At 48.2% G+C, this 20,531-nt stretch overlaps 2 protein-coding genes across 2 annotated transcripts; both read right to left on the bottom strand.

Annotated features, from left to right (window-relative positions):
* Nucleotides 1-1,666: 1,666 nt before the first annotated feature.
* Nucleotides 1,667-3,335, bottom strand: LOC109748409 (uncharacterized). Its single transcript, XM_020307439.4, has 2 exons — nt 3,123-3,335; nt 1,667-2,131 (listed from the first exon to the last, which is right to left on the bottom strand). The coding sequence occupies exons 1-2, from the start codon at nt 3,267-3,269 to the stop codon at nt 1,667-1,669; spliced, it is 612 nt and encodes a 203-aa protein (XP_020163028.3). The 5' UTR covers nt 3,270-3,335.
* A 2,503-nt stretch (nt 3,336-5,838) lies between these two features.
* On the bottom strand, nt 5,839-8,189 carry LOC141042084 (uncharacterized). Its single transcript, XM_073509616.1, has 4 exons — nt 7,827-8,189; nt 6,959-7,195; nt 6,321-6,808; nt 5,839-6,233 (listed from the first exon to the last, which is right to left on the bottom strand). Exons 1-4 carry the CDS (start codon nt 8,187-8,189, stop codon nt 5,852-5,854), a joined length of 1,470 nt encoding a protein of 489 aa, XP_073365717.1. The 3' UTR covers nt 5,839-5,851.
* Between the last annotated feature and the right edge of the window lie 12,342 nt (nt 8,190-20,531).

Genomic DNA, 20,531 nt, shown 5'->3' with positions numbered 1-20,531 from the left:
TTGTTTCTGTAGGTGCAATTATTGGAGACTTGTGTGTTCCTCCTACTAGATTGATACCTTGGTTCTTAACTGAGGGAAATACTTATCTCTACTTTGCTACATCACCCTTTCCTCTTCGAGGGAAAACCAATGCAAGCTCAAGAAGTAGCATGGGCTAGCACAACCAATATGGACAACAAATATCAAGAGAAAATATAGTCGGAACCTCACAGAATTCACCAATATGGGGGGAAATCTGGAGCTTAAGTTGTCCTGCCAAGGTTAAAATTTTCCTCTAGCGAACTTTGTTAGGTTCACTACCATGTCGGGTGACTTTGGCTAACAGACATATAAAAGTCAGTGGGCAATGTCCTACATGCAGTATAGGAGCGGAGGATACCAAGAACCTGTTATTCTCTTGTGCAAAAGCTAAAGAGGTATGGCGATTATTGGGTTTGAACTTTTCTATTGATAAAACCTGTGATGTGAATCATGTAGGGGAAGCTGTGGTAGAATATTTATTGCTGCAACCAGCTAAAGAATGTGTGGTCCTCGGTCTAGGAAATTTAACAGAAGCAATTACTATTGGTTTTCGGTATTTATGGTGGGAGGGGAGAAAGTTAGTGCATAATGAAAAGGTCCAGGAAACCAAAGTTCATAGCAATGGCAATCAGTGATTCGGTTGCTAACTATAAGATGGCGAGCGATGCAAAGGCGACGATCAAGCGACATGGCTAGGAAAGACCAAGGAGCAACTATGTGCAGCTAAACGTGGATGGGGCTTTTGACCCAGACTTACTCAAGGGGTTGTGTGACGCTGTCATCCGAGACTTGAATGGCAGATTCATCATGGCAGGAAACAGGGAACTCAATTGGTGGGGAGATGCGCTTATGACCGAGGCACTGGCCTTACAGTTTGGTCTCAATTTGACAACTGCAGTCAAGTGTAACCGCATAGAGGTGAACTCTAACAACATGGAGGAGATAGAAACAATGAAGAATGGAGGTCGTCCCTCTTTTGGTCTGTCAGCGGAAGTTTTTGATGATATATATCACCTTGTGTGTGATTTCCTGCATAGTATTTTTTAGCATGCTCCTAGAAAGACTAATTGTACAGCCCATGATTTATCTAAACTAGCTAGAAATAAGGTGTGTGTGGGGTGGAATGAAGATCCACCCATAGAAATTGTTGATACTCTTGTAAAAGATAATATGGTTATCATCTCGCAAGAAAGAGTATTTTGATGCCAAAAAAAGTTTCAATTGAGATTCCTAGGTGTGTGCGAAGTTTCTTAAACAACATGGCATTGCAATCACAAAGGAGCACGGGTGAGGGGAGGGGCCAGCCCGATTTGGGGTGGCATCACCACTGGTGCTATGGAGGTGGAGGTGCTAATGCACCTGATGATTCATCAAGGTAGATATGCAAGGACAGAGAACTCATGGCCGAGCCGACTCGGATATCCGCCATGGTGGCAATGAAGAAGAACATTGTAGCGTTGTCAGACGGTGGGGCTCCTTCCTAGTGGCGGATCTAGGACCCAGGCCCCCAGGGCTTGGCCCGGGGAATGAGGCCCAAATTCGTTGTATTCTATTGCAACCCCTACTCCTTCTGTCTCCCCAACCAATTGACTACATAAAAAAGTTTTCCAAAAATAAAAAACATTTGTCTTTCATCTTTTCTTATTCATTCGGTCTCATTGGCATCAACATTCAGGTCAATCCTCGGCTTCTTCCCGCTGTTATGGGCGGTGGGTGTACTGGGGAGCGGCGGCACCTTCGATCCACACCGCGGGCACCAGGGTTCGGCCTCGGCGATAAGCACGTGCGTGAAGCAGGACGGGCACGCGCACGTGCGGATGGTCGGGTTCGAGGTCGGTGGCGCCGTGCTTCCAGGCGGCGAGCGGCTACGCTTTCCCAAGGAGGAGGACAAGGATGAGGTGGACGCCAACAAGGAGGACGACGTGTCCAGTGAGGTGATGGAACGTGCGGCGGCGGCGCGCTCTAGGGCATTGCGGACCATGTCGAGGGTGTAGAACGCGAAGGTGGTGGTGATGTCATCGGCGGTGGATGTCGTGGGAGGCAGGTTGAGGTCCTGGTGGCCATCTTGGGTGGCCTGGTGGCGATGAGGAGTCAAGAACGTCTTGTCGGACTGCACAAAAACAAGAATTTCTCACCTAGTTAAGTAATCTGTATGATGAACATGAAGAACAAACAACTCTGTAATCCGGGTTTGATAGAACCAAAATTTTGATCGTCATGCCGTTAAATCAATATGGAGATGGGTTTGATTAAATAGCTAGTGTTGGTGGTAATCACTATGATGGTTATTATTAGCTAGTGTTGGTGGTGATTAGATAGTACACTATGACTATGATGATTGAATAGTGTTGATGGTAAAGATTATGATGATTATTAGCTAGTGTTGTTGGTGATGATATGATGCAAGAGTTTTTATATTAATATGATGATGATGTTGATCGTGATTATCATGATGATTTGTTATTAGGATCATGGTTAGTTATTATATCATTGGTGGAAGGAACGCGGATTAGATTCATGTGGATGGATCAAAAATGACCAAAAGTTGAATTAGAAGGATCGTCGTCCTAATTCAACTTTTGATTAATCCAAATGAATCTAATCCATATTTCTTCCTCACATGAGCCTGTATAAATACATCATAAATATGTAGAGGGGTATAAATCTGTGAAAGCAGGAATACTAGCAGTAGCGCTGGAAAGCATCTACTAGTAGCGCTGGATTAGCAGCTGCGCTTCATTTGTTTAAGCGCTACAGAGAGTTAGCAGTAGCGCTAATCAGCAATAGCGCTACCCTGACCAGTGCTACTGCTGCAACTTAGCTGTAGCGCGTCAGCAGTAGCGCTGGACCCAGCGCCACTGCTATATGTATTTCAAGCGCTACTAGTAGGCTTTCTCGTAGTAGTGTAACCTAGCAAATTATATAATTCTTCAGAATTTCATCTCGGACTGAAACCACATGAGCGTGAATTAATTAAGCACCAAACATGCACGCATGCAGGTGTAATAAACCACACGAAGATACAACTAAAGGTCGGAAGAACAACTAAAGGTCAGAAGAACAGAGGAGCAAATCTAAATAGTCATAGGAGGGAGACTCACTGGCAGGTCGAGCCGTCTCTCCCAGCCGGCAGGTAGCTTGACCTCTAGGTCGACGACCTCTTCCTCCGACGGCTTCTCGGCACCACCCCTACCCATTCCCGCCTTCCCTCGGAGCATCCCGGCGGTGGAACTTACCTCCTCTGCCATTCTCCTCTTCCCTTTTCCAGCGATCCTCCGCTCTGCTTCCTCTTTTTTGTGTTTGTCTTTCTGCAGAGAGAGAGTGAGGAGAAATCGGTGGCATGTTTGGCAATTGCGTGGTGGGGCGCCCCTATACATACCAGGAGGCCACCGGCACGATGGACATGCGGAGCCAATGCGCCAGGGAGCGGAGTAGCAGGGAGAGGTATGAAAGACCATTTTTTAGTGGACATTAAAGATCATATTAGTCGACATCATTGGGAAATAGTTGGGCCATATTCAATGACAATTAAATGGTCCAAGAAATTGAGAAATATAAAAAGTATGACTTCAGATTTGTAAGCATGACAAAATGAACTTTTTTTATGATAATTTATATTGAGGAAATTGTCTTCCTCGTGTCATTTTCTTACTAAAGAAAATTTCCATCTTCACAAGAACATGGTTTTCCATTAAAAAACGTTTGTTTTGCCATGCTTAAAAATATGAAATTTGCTGGTTTGAATTCATTACATTTAAAGTAGTCCTTTCCTCATCCGCATTACATGAACGGCCTGGATTTAAACGAGAGAAGAAGAACCCTAAAGCCGCCGCTGAAATATCATGCTCGATTTGAGTGCATTGATCGATTGCATTTACTTCGTCCATCCATATTTTAGTAGAAACATATACAACCACTAAATTCATTACCATATTCGGTTGTATCCGCTGATCTATATTTAAGTTCACAATTGAGCATTGCCGCGTGGTATAATTCGTATAGAATTAGTGAAAAGATTTTTTTGAGGAAAATTAATAGAAATATTTATTTTGGATTAAATCGCAATGATTAATGTCTAATTGATTCTGGATTACTATATGATCTCGTGCAAAATAAACTTTGACTTTTTTTGTGGGAGAAAAAAAGTTGAATTACTTGACCCTTACGGACATCATCATTTTGTTGAATACTAGAGATAAAACCTCATGTGTTGTTGAGGAATGGATGCTGTTGTTTCAAGCATATTTGGTAGTATAAAAATTTAGTATTTGTATTCACTAGTGTAGCGACCTGCTATATAAACGGTTTTTACGCCCTTTCCGCGACGGAGTTTTAAGCCATCGCCTTGTCTATGTGTGCGATAGGGGGGTCCTTCCTACACTACCCAGAAACCGTCGGAGGTAGACCCTCCAATCACACACGCGGGGCAAAAAGAGGTCGTGTGCGATCGGGAGCCATCGCAGACAATTATACATGCCTAATCTTTTCTGTTCATAAGTATATCAATCCAAGACATAAGTTTCTGTTCGTATGTACATCCCACACAGTCAAACAAAGAAATATGTTTCCGTTCAACTACTAGGAAAAGGCCTGCTAGTGGCGCACCAGTTTTGCCTACTAATGGCGCACTACTGGTGCGCCACTAGCACCACGCCATTAGAATTAAATACTAATGGCGCACCCCTGCTGCGCCATTAGTATCTGGTATACTAATGGCGCACCACGCAGTGCGCCATTAGTATAGCCCACCGTGCGCCATTAGTATGCCTCCCAGGGGCCATATTTACCCATGTGCCTTGGCATACTAATGGCGCACTGGCGGGTGATGCGCCATTAGTATCCTTTCTGTAGTGCGCCATTAGTGTGCTGAGTGGTGCGCCATTAGTATGAATATTAGGGATTATTTTTTTTCTTCTCTGATTTTTGCATAGGTTACAAAACATATTACTGCACATAATATAAAGAGCACAACATATGAACAGCAGATTTATCGAATACAATAGAAGATTAGTCTCCGAATACAATTCATCGTATTAGTCTCCGAATTTCAAATACCGAACAAAGTTCTAACATTACAAGTCTCGAAACCGCGAGTAGCGAGTTTGTCTTCACATTACAAGTCGATATCGATCATCTAAACTACCATCACATAGAAGAGAGCTGCGGTCATCATGATTAGCATCATCGCGATGAAACTGGTCTTCATCCAGTTCCTCCTCCGCTCCCTCCTCTCTCCCGCTAGATAGCGCGCGTATCTAACTTCTGCCTCCGCCCTAGTGGTGTACCCTTTGTAACTGTTACCGCTGAAACGGTGAACCTGTCTCCGACACTCCTCCCAGTCGCCGTAGACTCCGGGAACCTTACCCTTGTACACGACATACGACGGCATCTCTATATATGCACTAGCCAAACAAAACGTTAGTAGCAATTCACAGACAATACATAAGCAATATATAAGTATGCAACAAAAGGATCGGAAGAGAAAAGCAACACATTAATAGCACGATTCATGGTCCTACTAATAAATAGCATCGATTACATATAAGTTGAACGACTGTCCAAACCAAAGAGACATACAAGTTCATTAAAGTTTAATATTACAACATGAGCCAATCAACATTTCAGAACTATAGCATCACTACTTTCGACTCGACTCAGGGACCGGAGCGTGGATGAAGCCGCCGTCTTTCGTGATGGTCATGAAATCGCGGGCGTTGTCAGCTTGCATTTGTAGCATTGTTTCTATCTCACTGTTGGACGGTTGATGTCTGAGATAGAACTGCCCCGAGGTACGAAGGACATCTTGATGGATGATTTCCGCAAACTCCGACTAGATGCAAAAGAATTCTTGTCTGATGTCCGCGTCCTGGATTGCCGACAAGCGTGTGGCCCAATCTTTGAGATTATTTGGTAGCAGAAGGTGATTATGGTCCCGTACGATCGCCCGCATGTGATGGAGGGCGTAGTAGGCATCCTTCTGACCGCCAGGCGGCTGCTTGACGTAGGAGAACGTCGTATTGTGGCTGAAGATGTGCTTGCCGTACTTACGAACTGGCCTGCTGAAGGTGCCTCCAGATTTGGCGTAGCCGGGGAGAACATCATCAAGAACTTTCTTGATATTTGTGTAGTCTATCTTCGACTGACGGTCCGGGTCGAAATACGTGGCCATGGAATATTTCGGGCTTAAGAGGATGAGTGTGCAATGTGTGTCACTACACAAAACACGGAATGTTAGGAAAAAAAAGAACGATCGAAATCTAAGAGATCATATGTTACGGGGCGGTGAGGGGATGACTTACTCGGGAAAGTAAGGCACGAGGAAGTTATCCTTATCTGGGTTTGCCAGAATGACGCCTTCGAGGTATGAACTCGCGACTTGCCAGTCCCCAGCGCTGCCCAAGATCTTGGCACGCATGTAGAAGGGGTCGACTATCACGATGTCTGGGGTCTTGTCTCTAATGATCCGCATCTCCATACTCAGCGAAAATAGCCGAACGAAGGTGTAGTGCGGCGGATGAAGGTAAAACATAGCGAAGATGTCATCAAACCGCAGGACGGTCGTACCCCCAATGGCGCTATCCACAAAGCCCTTGCCCTCTGGCACCTTGGCCACGAAAACCGGGTATGCCACATCATTCTCGGAGAGACGCCGCTTCTCCAAAGAAAGAACACTGTCATGCAGACTCCGCATAGCACCGGTTGCAGCATTGAGCAGATTAGTCGGTAGCATCGGCCTACCCGCCACATGCACCCTCTTCAAGGTATGCTTAGGTGAAGGTGGCCCGTCCTGAGAACGGATCGTACTCGGTGTCGGCTGGCTCGCACCGCCCTTGTTATTCTTTCGTTTCCGTCCCTTATTCCTCATCTCCTATAAAGGGATCGAGTTCTGCTCAGAGACCGCCTTCTTGAGTGTGTTGGGGCTGATAATATTCCGCACCTCGGCTATCTGAGGCTCGGTGAAGGCGGCAGCTGGAGGCGTCTCCTGAGAACTGAATGCCAGACGACGCCTGTTGCAATTGGGTTTCTCCGCGGTACCAGCTCGATCGCGGTCGTCTTTTTCAGGGTTGGGTTCTTGAGAAGGAGGCCCGAAGAATTCGTCACCGTACCCATGTTCGGCAAAGTACTTATCGACTTTGGTAAATGTACTGTCGTCGTTGTCGTCGTCGTCCGGATCCTGTGCCATATGCATGTCCGGATCCTGTGCCATAGGGATGTTCGGCATGTCCGGTAGCGTTGCGACGGTCTTTCCATGGCTTGGCACCGGCACGACTGGCGGTGTTGTCTGTGGGGTGGTGTCCCCCGCCCCCAAACGAATCTGGCTCTTCGGCCAAAGCAGGGGCCAGCTTACGCAGGCGCTGAGGGTCATCACATCATCTTCGTTGCCCCAGCGGGTCGAATCGGAGGTAACAACTCGTCGCAGCCTGGCAGCACCCGAACAAGTTCAACCCTATACACGGTGGGTGGCATCGGATTACCGTGGAACACGGGGTTGCCCGGTTGAACGATTCTGCCCTTGGCGAGATCAATCAACTCGCCGCCCACGAAGTGTAGGAGAGTGCATGGAACGTCGGCGGCGCCCTGCGAAAACATGTAGGGCGTCAGGGATGCCCAGTCAAAGGCAAGGAGATGAAGTCATCGGCCGAGAGGCTTAGTTACCGTGATGGCGTCGAGCTCGGCTAATGTCGAGGCACCGCTAACGGCGGGCGTGCAACTGACGGAGGATCGCTTGCTGGCGAGGTGCCGGCCGGCGTACACCCGGGTGCATTAAGCTCCAATGCCCGTGCCGGCGCCGGAGACACCAATACCGCCTCCGCCGGAGACACCAATGGCCCCGCCTGCGCATTGTGCGAGTTGCTGGCCGTGAAGCTGGGAACCGGGGGCGGCCCCTGTTGGCCGCCCGCAATCCACGCCTGCAGCCCCTCAATCAAGCTAGGCACAATGGCGGTGAGCGTCGTTCGCAGTTGTTGTTGCACTTTCTCTTGGACAATCTCCGGAATCCGCGCCACTTGTGCCTTGAGTTCTTGAACCTCGCGCGACTGGCTTTCCGAGCTGGTCTTTTTCTCCTTTCGCCCACCAGCGTTATAGTATGACGACCATTTTGTGGACAAGCCTTGGCCGGCCACACGACTAGCTGACGACGGCTTACTGAGCTTATCCTTGTTTTTCATTATGTTCAACGCCCTATTTAGAGTGCTCTCCCAAGCTGGGGAGCTCTGAGACGACCCCGCGCTACTGCTTTCAGTCTCCTGCGGAAGGAATGTGAACCATTTAGAAATTTGGCTTCATTAACTAGAATGCAACCATATATGTAGCTAATTACGCGGGGGTGTATTCCTTACCAGAACTTTCTCAAGCGCCTTGGTCTTCGGATCCGTGGTAAGCTCCTTTATTACCGGGTCCTCCTTGTACCGGGCCCTGACATAGTTCCTGGTCTGCTTATCACGGTATTTCTCAAAGCGGGGCGGTAGGCCTTGCTCGGCACGCTCCGCGTCCTCCTTGTCCCATATAGGTTCCTCCACTCTGTAACCGCCGGGACTGAGTTTGTGGACCCCTAAGTTCAAGTCCCGCATCTCTTTCCCCCACTGACTTGATTCCTCGGATGCGCCGCTCTCGCACTTCATCTTAAACTCCTTGTAGTCATCTTCGCTGATCGAAGGATTTTTCGCCTTGATCTTCTCATAACTATCACCTTTGTTAATCATTCTCTTCACCGCGCTTCTCCAAGTAGACAGGGCCGTGCTCATCTTCGTGAGGGCGGCACTGTTCACTTTATTCCCTGAGAGGCGTGTGTTTGCAAACTCAGCGGGGAACTTGTATCGTTCGTGCAGCTTCGTGAAGAGGAGGTTGCGCAAATTCCCTCGGTCCTTATGCCTTAGGTTCTCGGTGTTGATGGAGACGGTGCTCCGGAGAATGCACCCGAGCTGAACCGAGTACCCCTTGACTAATTCTTTGGGCGCCGTTGGATCCCTGTCGTAGTTCACTTCAGTAAATTCCTCCTTGACGGTGCCGAGCACGTTCGGGCGCCGGTCCTTCCGTTGCCTCTTCGGTTGGCTGCCATCTGTGCGTGCGCTGCCATCATCAGTGGTGGCATCCTCGGCAGCACCATCAGTGGTGTCATCCCCGACGCCACTAGGGGTTGTGTAGTTAGGATCGGTGTCTTCCGCGGCGTCCTCATAGCGGTGAGGTTCTTCCTCCATCTCCTGGCACAGCTCCCAGAATGCCTTGCCACCCGAACCGCCGGCCTCATCGTTATGGGCCATGTTTCGCTCTAAATAGGAAAAAAGTTTGGTCAAAAAGTTGGTTATTGTCAAGGAACAAGATCATGGTCTCATCATTTAGGGTTTGTCGACACCGAGGCATCCTAAAAGCTAAGCTTTTATCGTTTAGGGTTTGTCGACGCCGAGGCACCCTAAAAGCCTAAGCTTTCATCATTTAGGTTTTTATCGACACCGAGGCACCCTAAAAGCCAAGGTTTTATAATTTAGGGTTTGTCGACTCTAAGTTGGGCCTAATCACTTGGCTCTATTGCCACCTATGGTTTAATGCAGCAAGAACAAAGGGGCAGTTGATCCTACTTAATTAAGTACTAAGATACCCCAGCCCATGCATTAGTCGCAAGTACCCCATATGTCCTATTTTTAGCAAAGTCATGCTAAAATTCACGGAAAATTTCAGCATGACCTTTGCTGAAAATAGGACATATGGAGTACCCGAATTTGCCGGAACGGAAGTTAATCGACATTCTGGCAAACTCAAGGGCCTCTCGGGGTACCTGCAAAATCATCTCTTCCTTTCTTTCTTCAGTTTGAAATAGTAGTGGCCATGGTGATGGACACAGAGGGCCAAATTGCCAGCCAGATTGGCCTTAAAGATATTGCTGGACACAGAGGGCCAAATAGTAGTGGCCGTGGTGATGGACACAGAGGGCCAAATAGTAGTGGCCATGGTGATGAACAATACAGGTACACCAAAAGCAGTGTTTTTGTCCCAACCAGTACAGGTTGTACTACTAGAAAACAAAAGAAATTTACAGCTATCCTAATAAAAACTTACAACCTGCAAGGAAACTAGAGATGCACACAAGTAATGGCTTAGTAAGGTGGATGCTTCATGAGGGGCACCGTTTTATAGGATCTCAACCACAGGGGAATTCTTTTATAAAAGAAGGGTACAGTATCATGCTTATTAACTGATAGTCATGGTAAGTGAACTACTCGAATGTTACATTCAAGATATTCTTCAGTGTGGTTGTCGGCGGTGGGATGGTTGGGGGCCGCGGCGGCTTGCTGTCCGGTGGGCAGCGGAGGAGCTGCAGTGTTGGGGGCCGCGGGGGCGGCGGCGCACGTAGGGGCGGCGGCGTCGTGGGTCGGGGCTGCGGGGGGGATGTGTGGCGAGGGAGGGACGAAGGGATCGGGCGAATTAGCTAGCTAGGGGGGAAGAGTACTAATGGCGCACCCCCTAGTGGTGCGCCATTAGTATGTTTTTTTATAGCAATGGCGCACCCCCGAGCGGTGCGCCATTAGAAATCTTTTTTTAGATAGCAATGGCGCACCACCCAGCGGTGTGCCATAAGTAACCTTTTTTTTGCACAGCAATGGCGCACCAGCCAGCGGTGCGCCATAAGTAATTTTTTTTTGTTGCATCTAATATTTTTTTAGAAAATGAAAATGAATATGAAACAGTAATATTTTTTATAAAAACAGTAATAATTTTTTAGAAAATATCATAAAATTTGTTATTTGAAAATATTTATGAATATGAAAAAATATCATCAAATTTGTTATTTGAAAATATAATCAAATTTGTTTTTTTGGATTTTTAGTTGCATTCATTTGTGAATTGGTAAGACATTACTGGAGAGGGTGCGGGGGGTCGGCGGCGGCGGTGGAGCGGGGGAGGGTGCGGGGGGTGCTCGGCGGCGGTGGAGCGGGCCGGGGAGGGTGCGGGGGGTGCTCGGCGGCGGTGGAGCGGGCCGGGGAGGGTGCGGGGGGGTCGTCGGTGGCGGTGGAGCGGGGGAGGGTGCGGTGGGTCGTCGGCGGCGGTGGAGCGGCGGAGGATGCGGGGGGGATCGAGATCGAGATGGAAGGGGATAGCGATCGAGATGGAGGGGGATCGAGATCGAGATGGAGGGGGATCGAGATCGAGATGGAGGGGGATCGAGATCGAGATGGAGGGGGATCGAGATCGAGTGTCCTCATGAATATTCAATATTTTTTCATATTGAATATGAAAAAATATCATAAATTTTGAAAAGATATTCATGAATTCAAAAAGTGCCCATGAAATTTAAAAATATTAATCAGTTCAAAAAGTGTCCATGAAATACAATCAAGAAATGAAGGCTACAATTTAAATACAATCGATCTTAGCTAGCTATCTGTTCACAATCTTCTTGCCCTTATTTTTCGTAAATGGAGTTCTTCTCTTGAACGGACGTCCTTTAGGTAGGGTGGTCCTGCTTCTTCTTGTGGTGTATGCTGGTACTTCATCGTCGTCGTCATGTTCCATCTTCGGGTCGCCGTACTTGTCGAAGTCTTGCTCATTGGCCACTCCATCCATTCCGATGATCTTCCTTTTGCCTCTCCTCACGACAACACGACTGGGCTTTGACAGGTCGGTAATGAAGAAGCATTGGTCCACCTGGGAAGCCAGTACCCATGGCTCATTTTTCGCGGTGACGTTTGCGCCCGCGGTCTTGGATTTGGCTTCGGGTATAACCATGGTGGTGAAATACCGGTCTTCTTTTAGGACGCTCTTGGCCCATCTGACACGGAACATCGGGACCTTCTCTCCAGCGTAGCTCAGCTCCCAGATCTCCTCGATCCTTCCGTAGTATCTGTCCTTGTCGTTACCGCTGTAGGATTCCATCGTTACCCCGGAGTTCTGATAACCATCGCTCTTCATGTCCTTTCCCTCGGTGTAGAATGTGTAGCCGTTGATATCGTACGCCTCATACGTCATCAGGTTGTGCTCGGCGCCCTGTGACAAGGCGAATATGAGTTGTTCTTCCGCGGAAGAATCCTCATGTAAAGGGTACGACAGAAGCTTCTGCTTGAACCAACGCGTGAAACATGAGTTGTGCTCTTTGATTATATCTCTGTCCGTCCTCTGTTAGCCTCGGTCATTGTACGTCTTCTCAATAAAGGTTTTGTGCTCTACCACCCAAGGATCGACCACGTCTATGTGTTGTAGCGCGACTAGGTTTGCTCTTTCAAAGTCGGCGAGTGGACCCTCGAAGTCGACATGCATTTCACGGTGACCCCATCCAGCGAGCCTGCCGAGGTGCCTGTTGACGGGCAGACCAACGGGATTCTCGATGCCTAAATAATTCGTGCAGTAGAGATGCACTCTTCGGTCAGAAAGCCCCGACAGTGGGCAATCTTTCCAGTTTCTCAACAGCTCGTCCATTTCCTCGCCGCTCCTCGTACGCGGGCGTCTTCGAGGTTCGGTTTCACCATCGAACAGATCCTTGCATTTTCTCCATGGGTCATCGTCGCGAAGCCACCTTCGATGTCCCATGAACACGGTTTTCGAAGACCCGGGATCTCTATCTAGCTGGCGATACATTGTGTCATCCATGCACCTGACGCATCCAGAAAATCCGTGGACCACCTGCCCCACGAGATATCCGTAACCGAGATAGTCGTGCACCGTCGTGAGCAGTGCAGCCCTCATAGGGAAATATTCTTTCTCTGCGGCGTCCCACGTATTGGCTGGCGTTTTCCACAGCGTGTCTAGCTCCTCTTTCAGCAGCCCCAGATACAGATTGATGTCGTTCCCTGGTTGTTTTGGCCCTTCAATTAGCATACTCATGTGAATGTACTTTCTCTTCATGCACAACCAGGGGGAAGGTTGTACATCCACACAAACACAGGCCAGGTGCTATGTGTGCTTCTCTGGCTGCCAAACGGATTGACTCCATCGGTGCTCACGCCCAGCACGATGTTCCTTGGATCGTTCCCAAATTCTGGGTGTTCGAAGTTCAACACTTGCTACTGGCTCCCATCCTTAGGGTGACTCAGCATCTTGTCTTTTTTATTTATCTCCGGATCATTTGCGTCATCTTCTTGCTTCTTCTCCTCCCTATCCGCGTGCCAGTGCAAGAGCTTTGCTACCTTAGGGTCCGCGAAATACCGCTGCAGACGAGGAGTGATCAGAAAGTACCACACCACTTTTCGAGGAGCTTTCTTCCTCTTCTTGTATCGAGTGACGCCGCACACCGGACATATGGTAGACTCCGCGTGTTCGTCCCGATAAATGATGCAATTGTTCATGCACACATGGTATTTCACATGCGGTAAATCCAGAGGACACATGATTTTCTTCGCCTCCTTGAAACTTGTCGGGCACTTGTTCCCCTTGGGAAGATGTTCGTGCCAGAATGACATGTTCTCGTCGAAGCATGCGTCGGTCATTTTTTGTTTTACCTTCATCTCCAGAGCCATGAGCGTTACTTTCAGGCGGGTATCCTCGGGCCTGCAACCCTCATACAATGGAGTAACCGCGTCTATCTCCAGTTGATCCAGCTTGGCTTTCTCTCGGGCGGCAGCTCTTGCGTTATCCGTCTGCTTGAGAAGCAGCTCTTGAATATGAGGGTCCTGCACCCAGCCCATCGATGGTCCATCGTCGTCTGCTCCGGCATCTTCATCTTCATGATCATGCCCTTCGTCTGCTCTGGCATCTTCCTCATCATCATGTCCGGCATCTTCTACATGATGACTGTGTACTGCATCTACTTCGTGATCATGTCCTGGAGATTCTTCGTCTTCTCGCCCGCCCTCGCCGCGGTTGTCTTGTTGCCCTTCCTCATTTCTTGCCGGCCGGCCCCCATGGACGACTTCATAATCACCTTCATCACCTTGCCACCGATAGCCATCCATGAAACCACGCAAGAGCAGGTGGTCCCGCACCTATACGGAATCCGGGTCCATAAGGCTCCTCAGCTTGCATCTTCGACACGGACATCTTATCTCCGTCTTGTTATTTTGAAGCATCTCGGCCTTCACGGAGCTCAAAAACCTATTCACGATGCCTTCGGTCATCGTGCGGACCATGGTCGCTTGCGGGGTAGAGAAAAACGATATTTTAGAACCAAGAAAAAATTTGGCATGACTTTGCCTGAAAATAGGACCAAAAAGAATGCATAGTGCCAAAATTCTCGCCGAAATGAAAATGAAGCAACATTCCGGCAAAATATTGGCAACTATCGCATTTCAAATACCGGTACCTGCAAACACAAACATATATGCAACACCACAAACATATGCGACACCACAAACATACATAGATCTAGCTAGGCCATAAAAAGTGCATGTGCACGTTGTTGGAGGGAGAAAAAAGTAGATCTACAACATAAAGAAAGCTTTCCCCTTACTTACCTATCAAAAAAGGTAATTTAACCACTTAATTTGGATGAATCTATGGTGCAAATGAGGTGAGGAGGAGGCACCCGAGACAAGCTTGGAGGAGGAGGTGGAGAGAATGAAGTGGGGAAAGTGAGTGTGTAGGTGGCTGTCCAAAATATCTAGCTGGTCCCAGGTTACTAATGGCGCACCACCAAAAAATGCGCCATTAGTAACCCTGGTTACTAATGGCGCACCAGCTGGCGGTGCGCCATTAGTAGTTTTGCAAAAAAACAAAAAATGATAGTAGTGGCGCACGGGGTGACTGGTGCGCCATTACTAGTTAAAACTAGTAATGGCGCACTGCGCCCCGGTGCGCCATTAGAATTTTTGGAAAAAAGAAAAAAATTTGTTAGTAGTGGTGCGCCATTAGTGTGATAGACACTAATGGCGCACCGCCCCACGGTGCGCCATTAGTATTTTTGGAAAAAAGAAAAAAATGTTAGTAGTGGCGCACCATAGTTGTGGTGCGCCATTAGTGTCTATCACACTAATGGCGCACCAGCACACGGTTCACCACTGCTATATAGTAGTGGCGCACCGCATGTCTGGTGCACCATTAGTGTGCATATTGTCTATAGCCCTTTTCCTAGTAGTGTTCGTATGTACATCCCACACAGTCAATCCAAGAAATACGTTTCCATTCATATGTACATCTGACATGGTGAATCCCAGGCAAACATTCCCGTTCGCACGTACATCACACGCAATTTTCCCCCATCAAATCGTCTGTGATAGCATTGCCATTGCAGACGATATTAACAAATTTATCATTTGTGTTACTAAATGCACCACACACGGTGCCTAGAAGGAACTGTGTGGCATAGACTCTCCATCACACACACTTTTTATGTGGAAAACGTTTGCACAAGGTGGCCTAACGCAAACAGTTTTCTAGAGTAGGTCGTGTGCGATTGTTCATTTATCCAACACGTTTACTTCCTAGAAACTGTGTGGGTCGTCTTAGGTTATCTCCTACGGTGTTGTCTCAATAACCGTTTGCAATAGAAAAACACCCAATAAGCAGGCTGATTGGCCTATTATTATTAATTCATTTATTAATCGAATTGACATTTCATATTAAGCACACAATATATTTCATTTTTGTATTAGAGAACCAGGATTTCATAATTGAGTCGAGTTCGAGCGAGTTGGTGTTGGCTCAGCTCAACTCATATTGAAATTCGAGCGAGCTCAAACTAAGTGAAGCTCATGATCGAGCTGTAGAACATGACTCATGCTCAGCTTGTAACGATCTCGAGCTAGCTTCGAGCTAAATGAGACGGTGAAAATTATAAATTTATGACTATCCCGTCGTTCTCGGGAGGGCTCATCTTGGTATCTTGGGCCAACTAGCAATAAAGGGTGGTCTTCCTGGACGAAAAACAAAAAAATGAAGGTGCATATGCTGGGAACTTTTTCCTAAAACAACAGGATATTTAACACATAGTCGATCACGTACCATAATTAGGCCTAAATCTCCTCTACACTTAAATAAGCTTCCATGTTTGCTTGTAAATAAAATGAAGAAAATTCATGAACATCATATATGGTAACAAATTATCTTATTTCCATTTAACATGTAGCTTTATCATTTAACATAATGATATCATGTCGAGTTATCGAGCTAAAATCGACACTACCAGGGAAAACCCTAGTAGTAGCACTTGAAATATGCATAGCAGTAGCACTGGGTCCAGTGCTACTGCTATCGCACTACAGCTAAGTTGTAGCAGTAGCGCTGTTATGGGTAGCGCTACTGGTAAGTATAGTTTGCAGTAGGCGCTTCCTGGACCAGCGCTACTGATAACTATCTGTAGCGCTTGTTCACACGAAGCGCTGCTGCTAAGCCAGCGCTACTGCTAGGTGCTTTCCAGTGCTACTGCTAATGTTCCTGCTTTCACCGGCCCACACTCCTCTACGTATTTGTGATGTATTTATATAGGCTGTATACAATAGTTTCATCAAATCATACTAAACATACACTATTCTCATCATATCATAGACATACAGTAGTCTCGTCATACCATCATCATCATCATCATTCAACACAAATATCATCACATCTCGAAAATAGCAATACACAAGTGTGATCATGTCATGTCTCGAATAAGTGCAACTGCATGGTCATGGCACACACACAAGTTTCATCATCTCTATCTAGACCATGATGTAGAAGAGAAGAGCGATCAGCATGAGGAAGAGTGCGACTATGTAGTACTAGCAGTCCCACCCCTGCTCATGCTGGAGTGTCCACCTCAAGCAACTACTTTCCACTTCGGCTCTGCTGTCGAACCCACTATGGCTAGCACCCGGGTACCTGTGCACCTGGGCCTGAGCAGCTGGCCAGTTGTCGTAGACTCCTAGAACCCTCCCAACGTACACGGCGTAGTAGCCCTTCGCCATCTCTGATCTATGTACTTGCATCGTGAGTTGACGAATTGAACGATAACATGCAACATAATGTACTTAAGAAAACCAAGGGGCATAATTAGGAAAATACAAGCAACCAATAGTAAACATAAATGACAAAGTTCCTCATACACAAACTAATTAACTAGAGCGATCTACGCTAGTTCAGGACCACAGTTTAGTTACATCACATAGTTTTTCCGTGCATAAATTCAAAGTTTTTCCATAGAAAGACAGTAGTGACACATTGTCATCAACAATCAGTCCTCCATGTCGGTGGTCCAATCTTCATAGTCAGGGAGGAAGCACCCGAGCTTCTTGCAAGGCTTCAGGTCCAGACGCTAAGCAAGTAGCAATGCTCGGACATCTTCCCGCATCATTGGCCCATGGTAGAACATCCCTGTTGGTTTGAGGACCTGCTTCATGATCACTTGGGCAAGTTCACACTGTACGTGATAAAACTCAGCTTTGATTCGATGATCCGGTGTCTTTCCTATGCTTGTGGCCCAGCTGACAATCTCGGCATCGTTGGTAGTAGGTGACATGCGAAGGCGTTGATTATCCCTTCTATACTCGAGCAGGTGATGCATGAGGTAGAATCCATCAGCCATACTGGTGTGAAGTTGCTGGATGCAGCAGAAGTCGGTCTTATGACCGAAAGCCAGCCCGCGACCCCTGTACTTTTTCACCTTCATATATCCACCAGACAGGCTGAAGGTTAACAGGGCACCATCGAGAACACTCTTTGTGTGCTTGTAATCCTTTTTCCTGAGGTTCTTCGATGAGTCCAAGTACATAGCATGGGAGTATTCCGGGTACAGAACGATGAGGATGGCGCCCCCCCCCCCCCACGCTGCGCAAATTAAGTACACCTCAAATTAGCCTCCATGCTTGCAAAGCAATGATTAACACTTACGAAAGGATATGTGCGGATGACTAACGTGGGATGATAAGGCACGAGAATTGCTTCCTTGTCCTTATTAGTGATCATGAAGTCACCGAGGTACTTGCTCGCATAGTCATGATGCTCTTCGCAAACTGCCAAGAAGCTCTCGTGCATATAGAACGGGTCCACAACGCAGCTATATTGTATATATGTTCTCGATCCTGATGAAGTAGTTCAGATACAGCGCATACATGCGGATGAACTGGAAATCCAGCTTGGTCATGTGGAACATGACGTAGATGTAGTCAAATCGCAGGATGAACTTATTCGCGGGCCATCTCTCGACGTACAACTTCCCACCCGGCACCTGAGCCGCGTAAAGTGGGTATCCTGGTTTTCCCGCGATCAGAAGGCTTTTCTCTCTGGCCAGCACATCTTCATGTAGTATCCTTAGATCATTGTTCACTATGTGCTCTAGCACTTCGGCAGGTAGGATCGGCTCGCCGGCGACATGGAAGCGCTTCGCACCTTGGACAGGTATTCTGTCTACCACCCGGGGCTTCAGAGGCGGCTGGTTGCTTGAAGCAGCTCTGGCGCCTTTAGGGCCTTTCCTGTCCGGTCTCCTCCTTTGCTTCTTGGTGGGTAGCGGTAGTGAGCCCACCATACCTTCCCTAACCACCACCCCCAGTGTCGTCGGGCTAATCAGTGGACGGGCCTCGGGGATTGCTAGGTACAGGCGGCATCTGGAGGCGTCTCCTGCAAGGATCGCTTGAAGAGAGACTTTTTGCATTCCGCCTTAGGACGTTCCGGCTCAGTCAAATCAGGCAGCATCAACTCATCATATCCACGCTCATAGCCTGAGTCTTCGTTGTCCTGAGCCATCAATCCTCCATCATCATAGGCAGTATTGAAATACTTGTCTGGGTCATCATCATCATCCTCCATGTCATCATCAACATTTGCTTCTTTAACAGCGGGGGCGACATCATCTGGCACTAATGGAGGCTCTCCCTCGCGTCGTCCACTATCACCCGCCATGACAGGTGCAGGTAATTTGGTAGGTGGGGTGGTGTTCATACCTTCTTGAGAAGGTGGCGTTGGCGTGTTATTGGGCGCCTCGAGATGAAGAACAGACTTCGGCCAAGGCAAGAACCAGCTCTAGCATGTGCCAATCATCTTAGCGGTCTTGCCGTCATCGACTGGTACCGGAGGAGGCAAATCCTCGAGGCCTGCTAAGACACTGGCCACGTTAACCATGAAGACGATGTCGGTGTCAAAACCGGCAGATCTTGGGTAGGGGGTCCCGAACTGTGCGTCTAAGGCGGATGGTAACAGGAGGCGGGGGACACAATGTTTACCCAGGTTCGGGCCCTCTCGATGGAGGTAATACCCTACTTCCTGCTTGATTGATCTTGATGATATGAGGATTACAAGAGTTGATCTACCACGAGATCATAGAGGCTAAACCCTAGAAGCCAGCCTATGATTCTGATTGTTGTTGTCCTACGGACTAAACCCTCCGGTTTATATAGACACCGGAGGGGGCTAGGGTTACACAGATTCGGTTACAAGGGAGGAGATCTACATATCTAAATTGCCAAGCTCGCCTTCCACGCAAAGGAGAGTCCCATCCGGACACGGGACGAAGTCTTCAATCTTGCATCTTCATAGTCCAATAGTCCGGCCAAAGTATATAGTCCGGCAGTCCGAGGACCCCCTAATCCAGGACTCCCTTAGTAGCCCCTGAACCAGGCTTCAATGACGATGAGTCCGGCGCGCAGATTATCTTCGGCATTGCAAGGCGGGTTCCTCCTCCGAATACTCCATAGAAGATTTTGAACACAAGGATCATGTCCGGCTCTGCAAAATAAATTCCACATACCACCGTAGAGAGTATACTATCCCACGAATCTAATTTGCCGATACATTTCGTAGCGTGACATCACTCCATGGCCCGGTCATTATTCGAACCATTTTTCTCAACCAACTACTGCACATATTGCGAGGCGGTTTTCTTGGCACGTCTTGTCGAAACAGAGATCGTGTCCCCTTATCACGGGATTCTCATCAATACGGGTGTGGGTAACCCAACCGCGCCATCAATCACGACGCTTGGGGAATAAGCGAGTTTACCAGGCAAGCGGGGAGGCGCACAGTTTCTACCGCCCTTATAAAGGGACAAGGACTCCTCTTTTTTCACCCGCGCCTTCTTCCCCCATGCCCATCCATTCTCACGGACTCGAGCTCCATCGCCCAAGTTCGCATGTTCTCCGAAAACCACTCCAAACATGTCCGGACCGGGAGGCAAGTGGATGGTCTCCTCCGTTATGGAGGAGAACATTACGAAGCTCCGGGAAGCCGGATACCGGGCCGCAGATATTGCGCACCGGCTCCCAGACGCAGGGCAGATCGTCCCTACTCCAGAACCCCACGAAAGGGTTGTATTCCTTACCCACTTCGTCTGTGGGCTGGGATTTCCCCTCCACCCATTCGTCCGCGGGCCCATGTTCTACTACGGGTTGGACTTCCATGATCTGGCCCCTAGTTTCATCCTCAACATCTCGGCGTTTATCATCATGTGCGAGGCCTTCCTCCGCATCAAGCCCCACTTTGGCCTGTGGCTGAAGACCTTCAACGTTAAACCGCAGGTGGTGGTCGGCCAGCAAGCGGAGTGCGCAGGCTCCATGGTGGGCAAAATGCCCAATGTCACCTGGCTCGAAGGCTCCTATGTAGAGACCGTAAAGGGGTGGCAATCGGGGTGGTTCTACATCACCGAGCCGCGCGACACCAACTGGGTGGCGGCCCCCGAA

This window comes from Aegilops tauschii, chromosome 2 (genome assembly GCF_002575655.3).
Source record: "Aegilops tauschii subsp. strangulata cultivar AL8/78 chromosome 2, Aet v6.0, whole genome shotgun sequence".
Taxonomy (NCBI): Eukaryota; Viridiplantae; Streptophyta; class Magnoliopsida; order Poales; family Poaceae; genus Aegilops; species Aegilops tauschii.
This window is presented reverse-complemented; position numbering and strand designations above follow the sequence as displayed.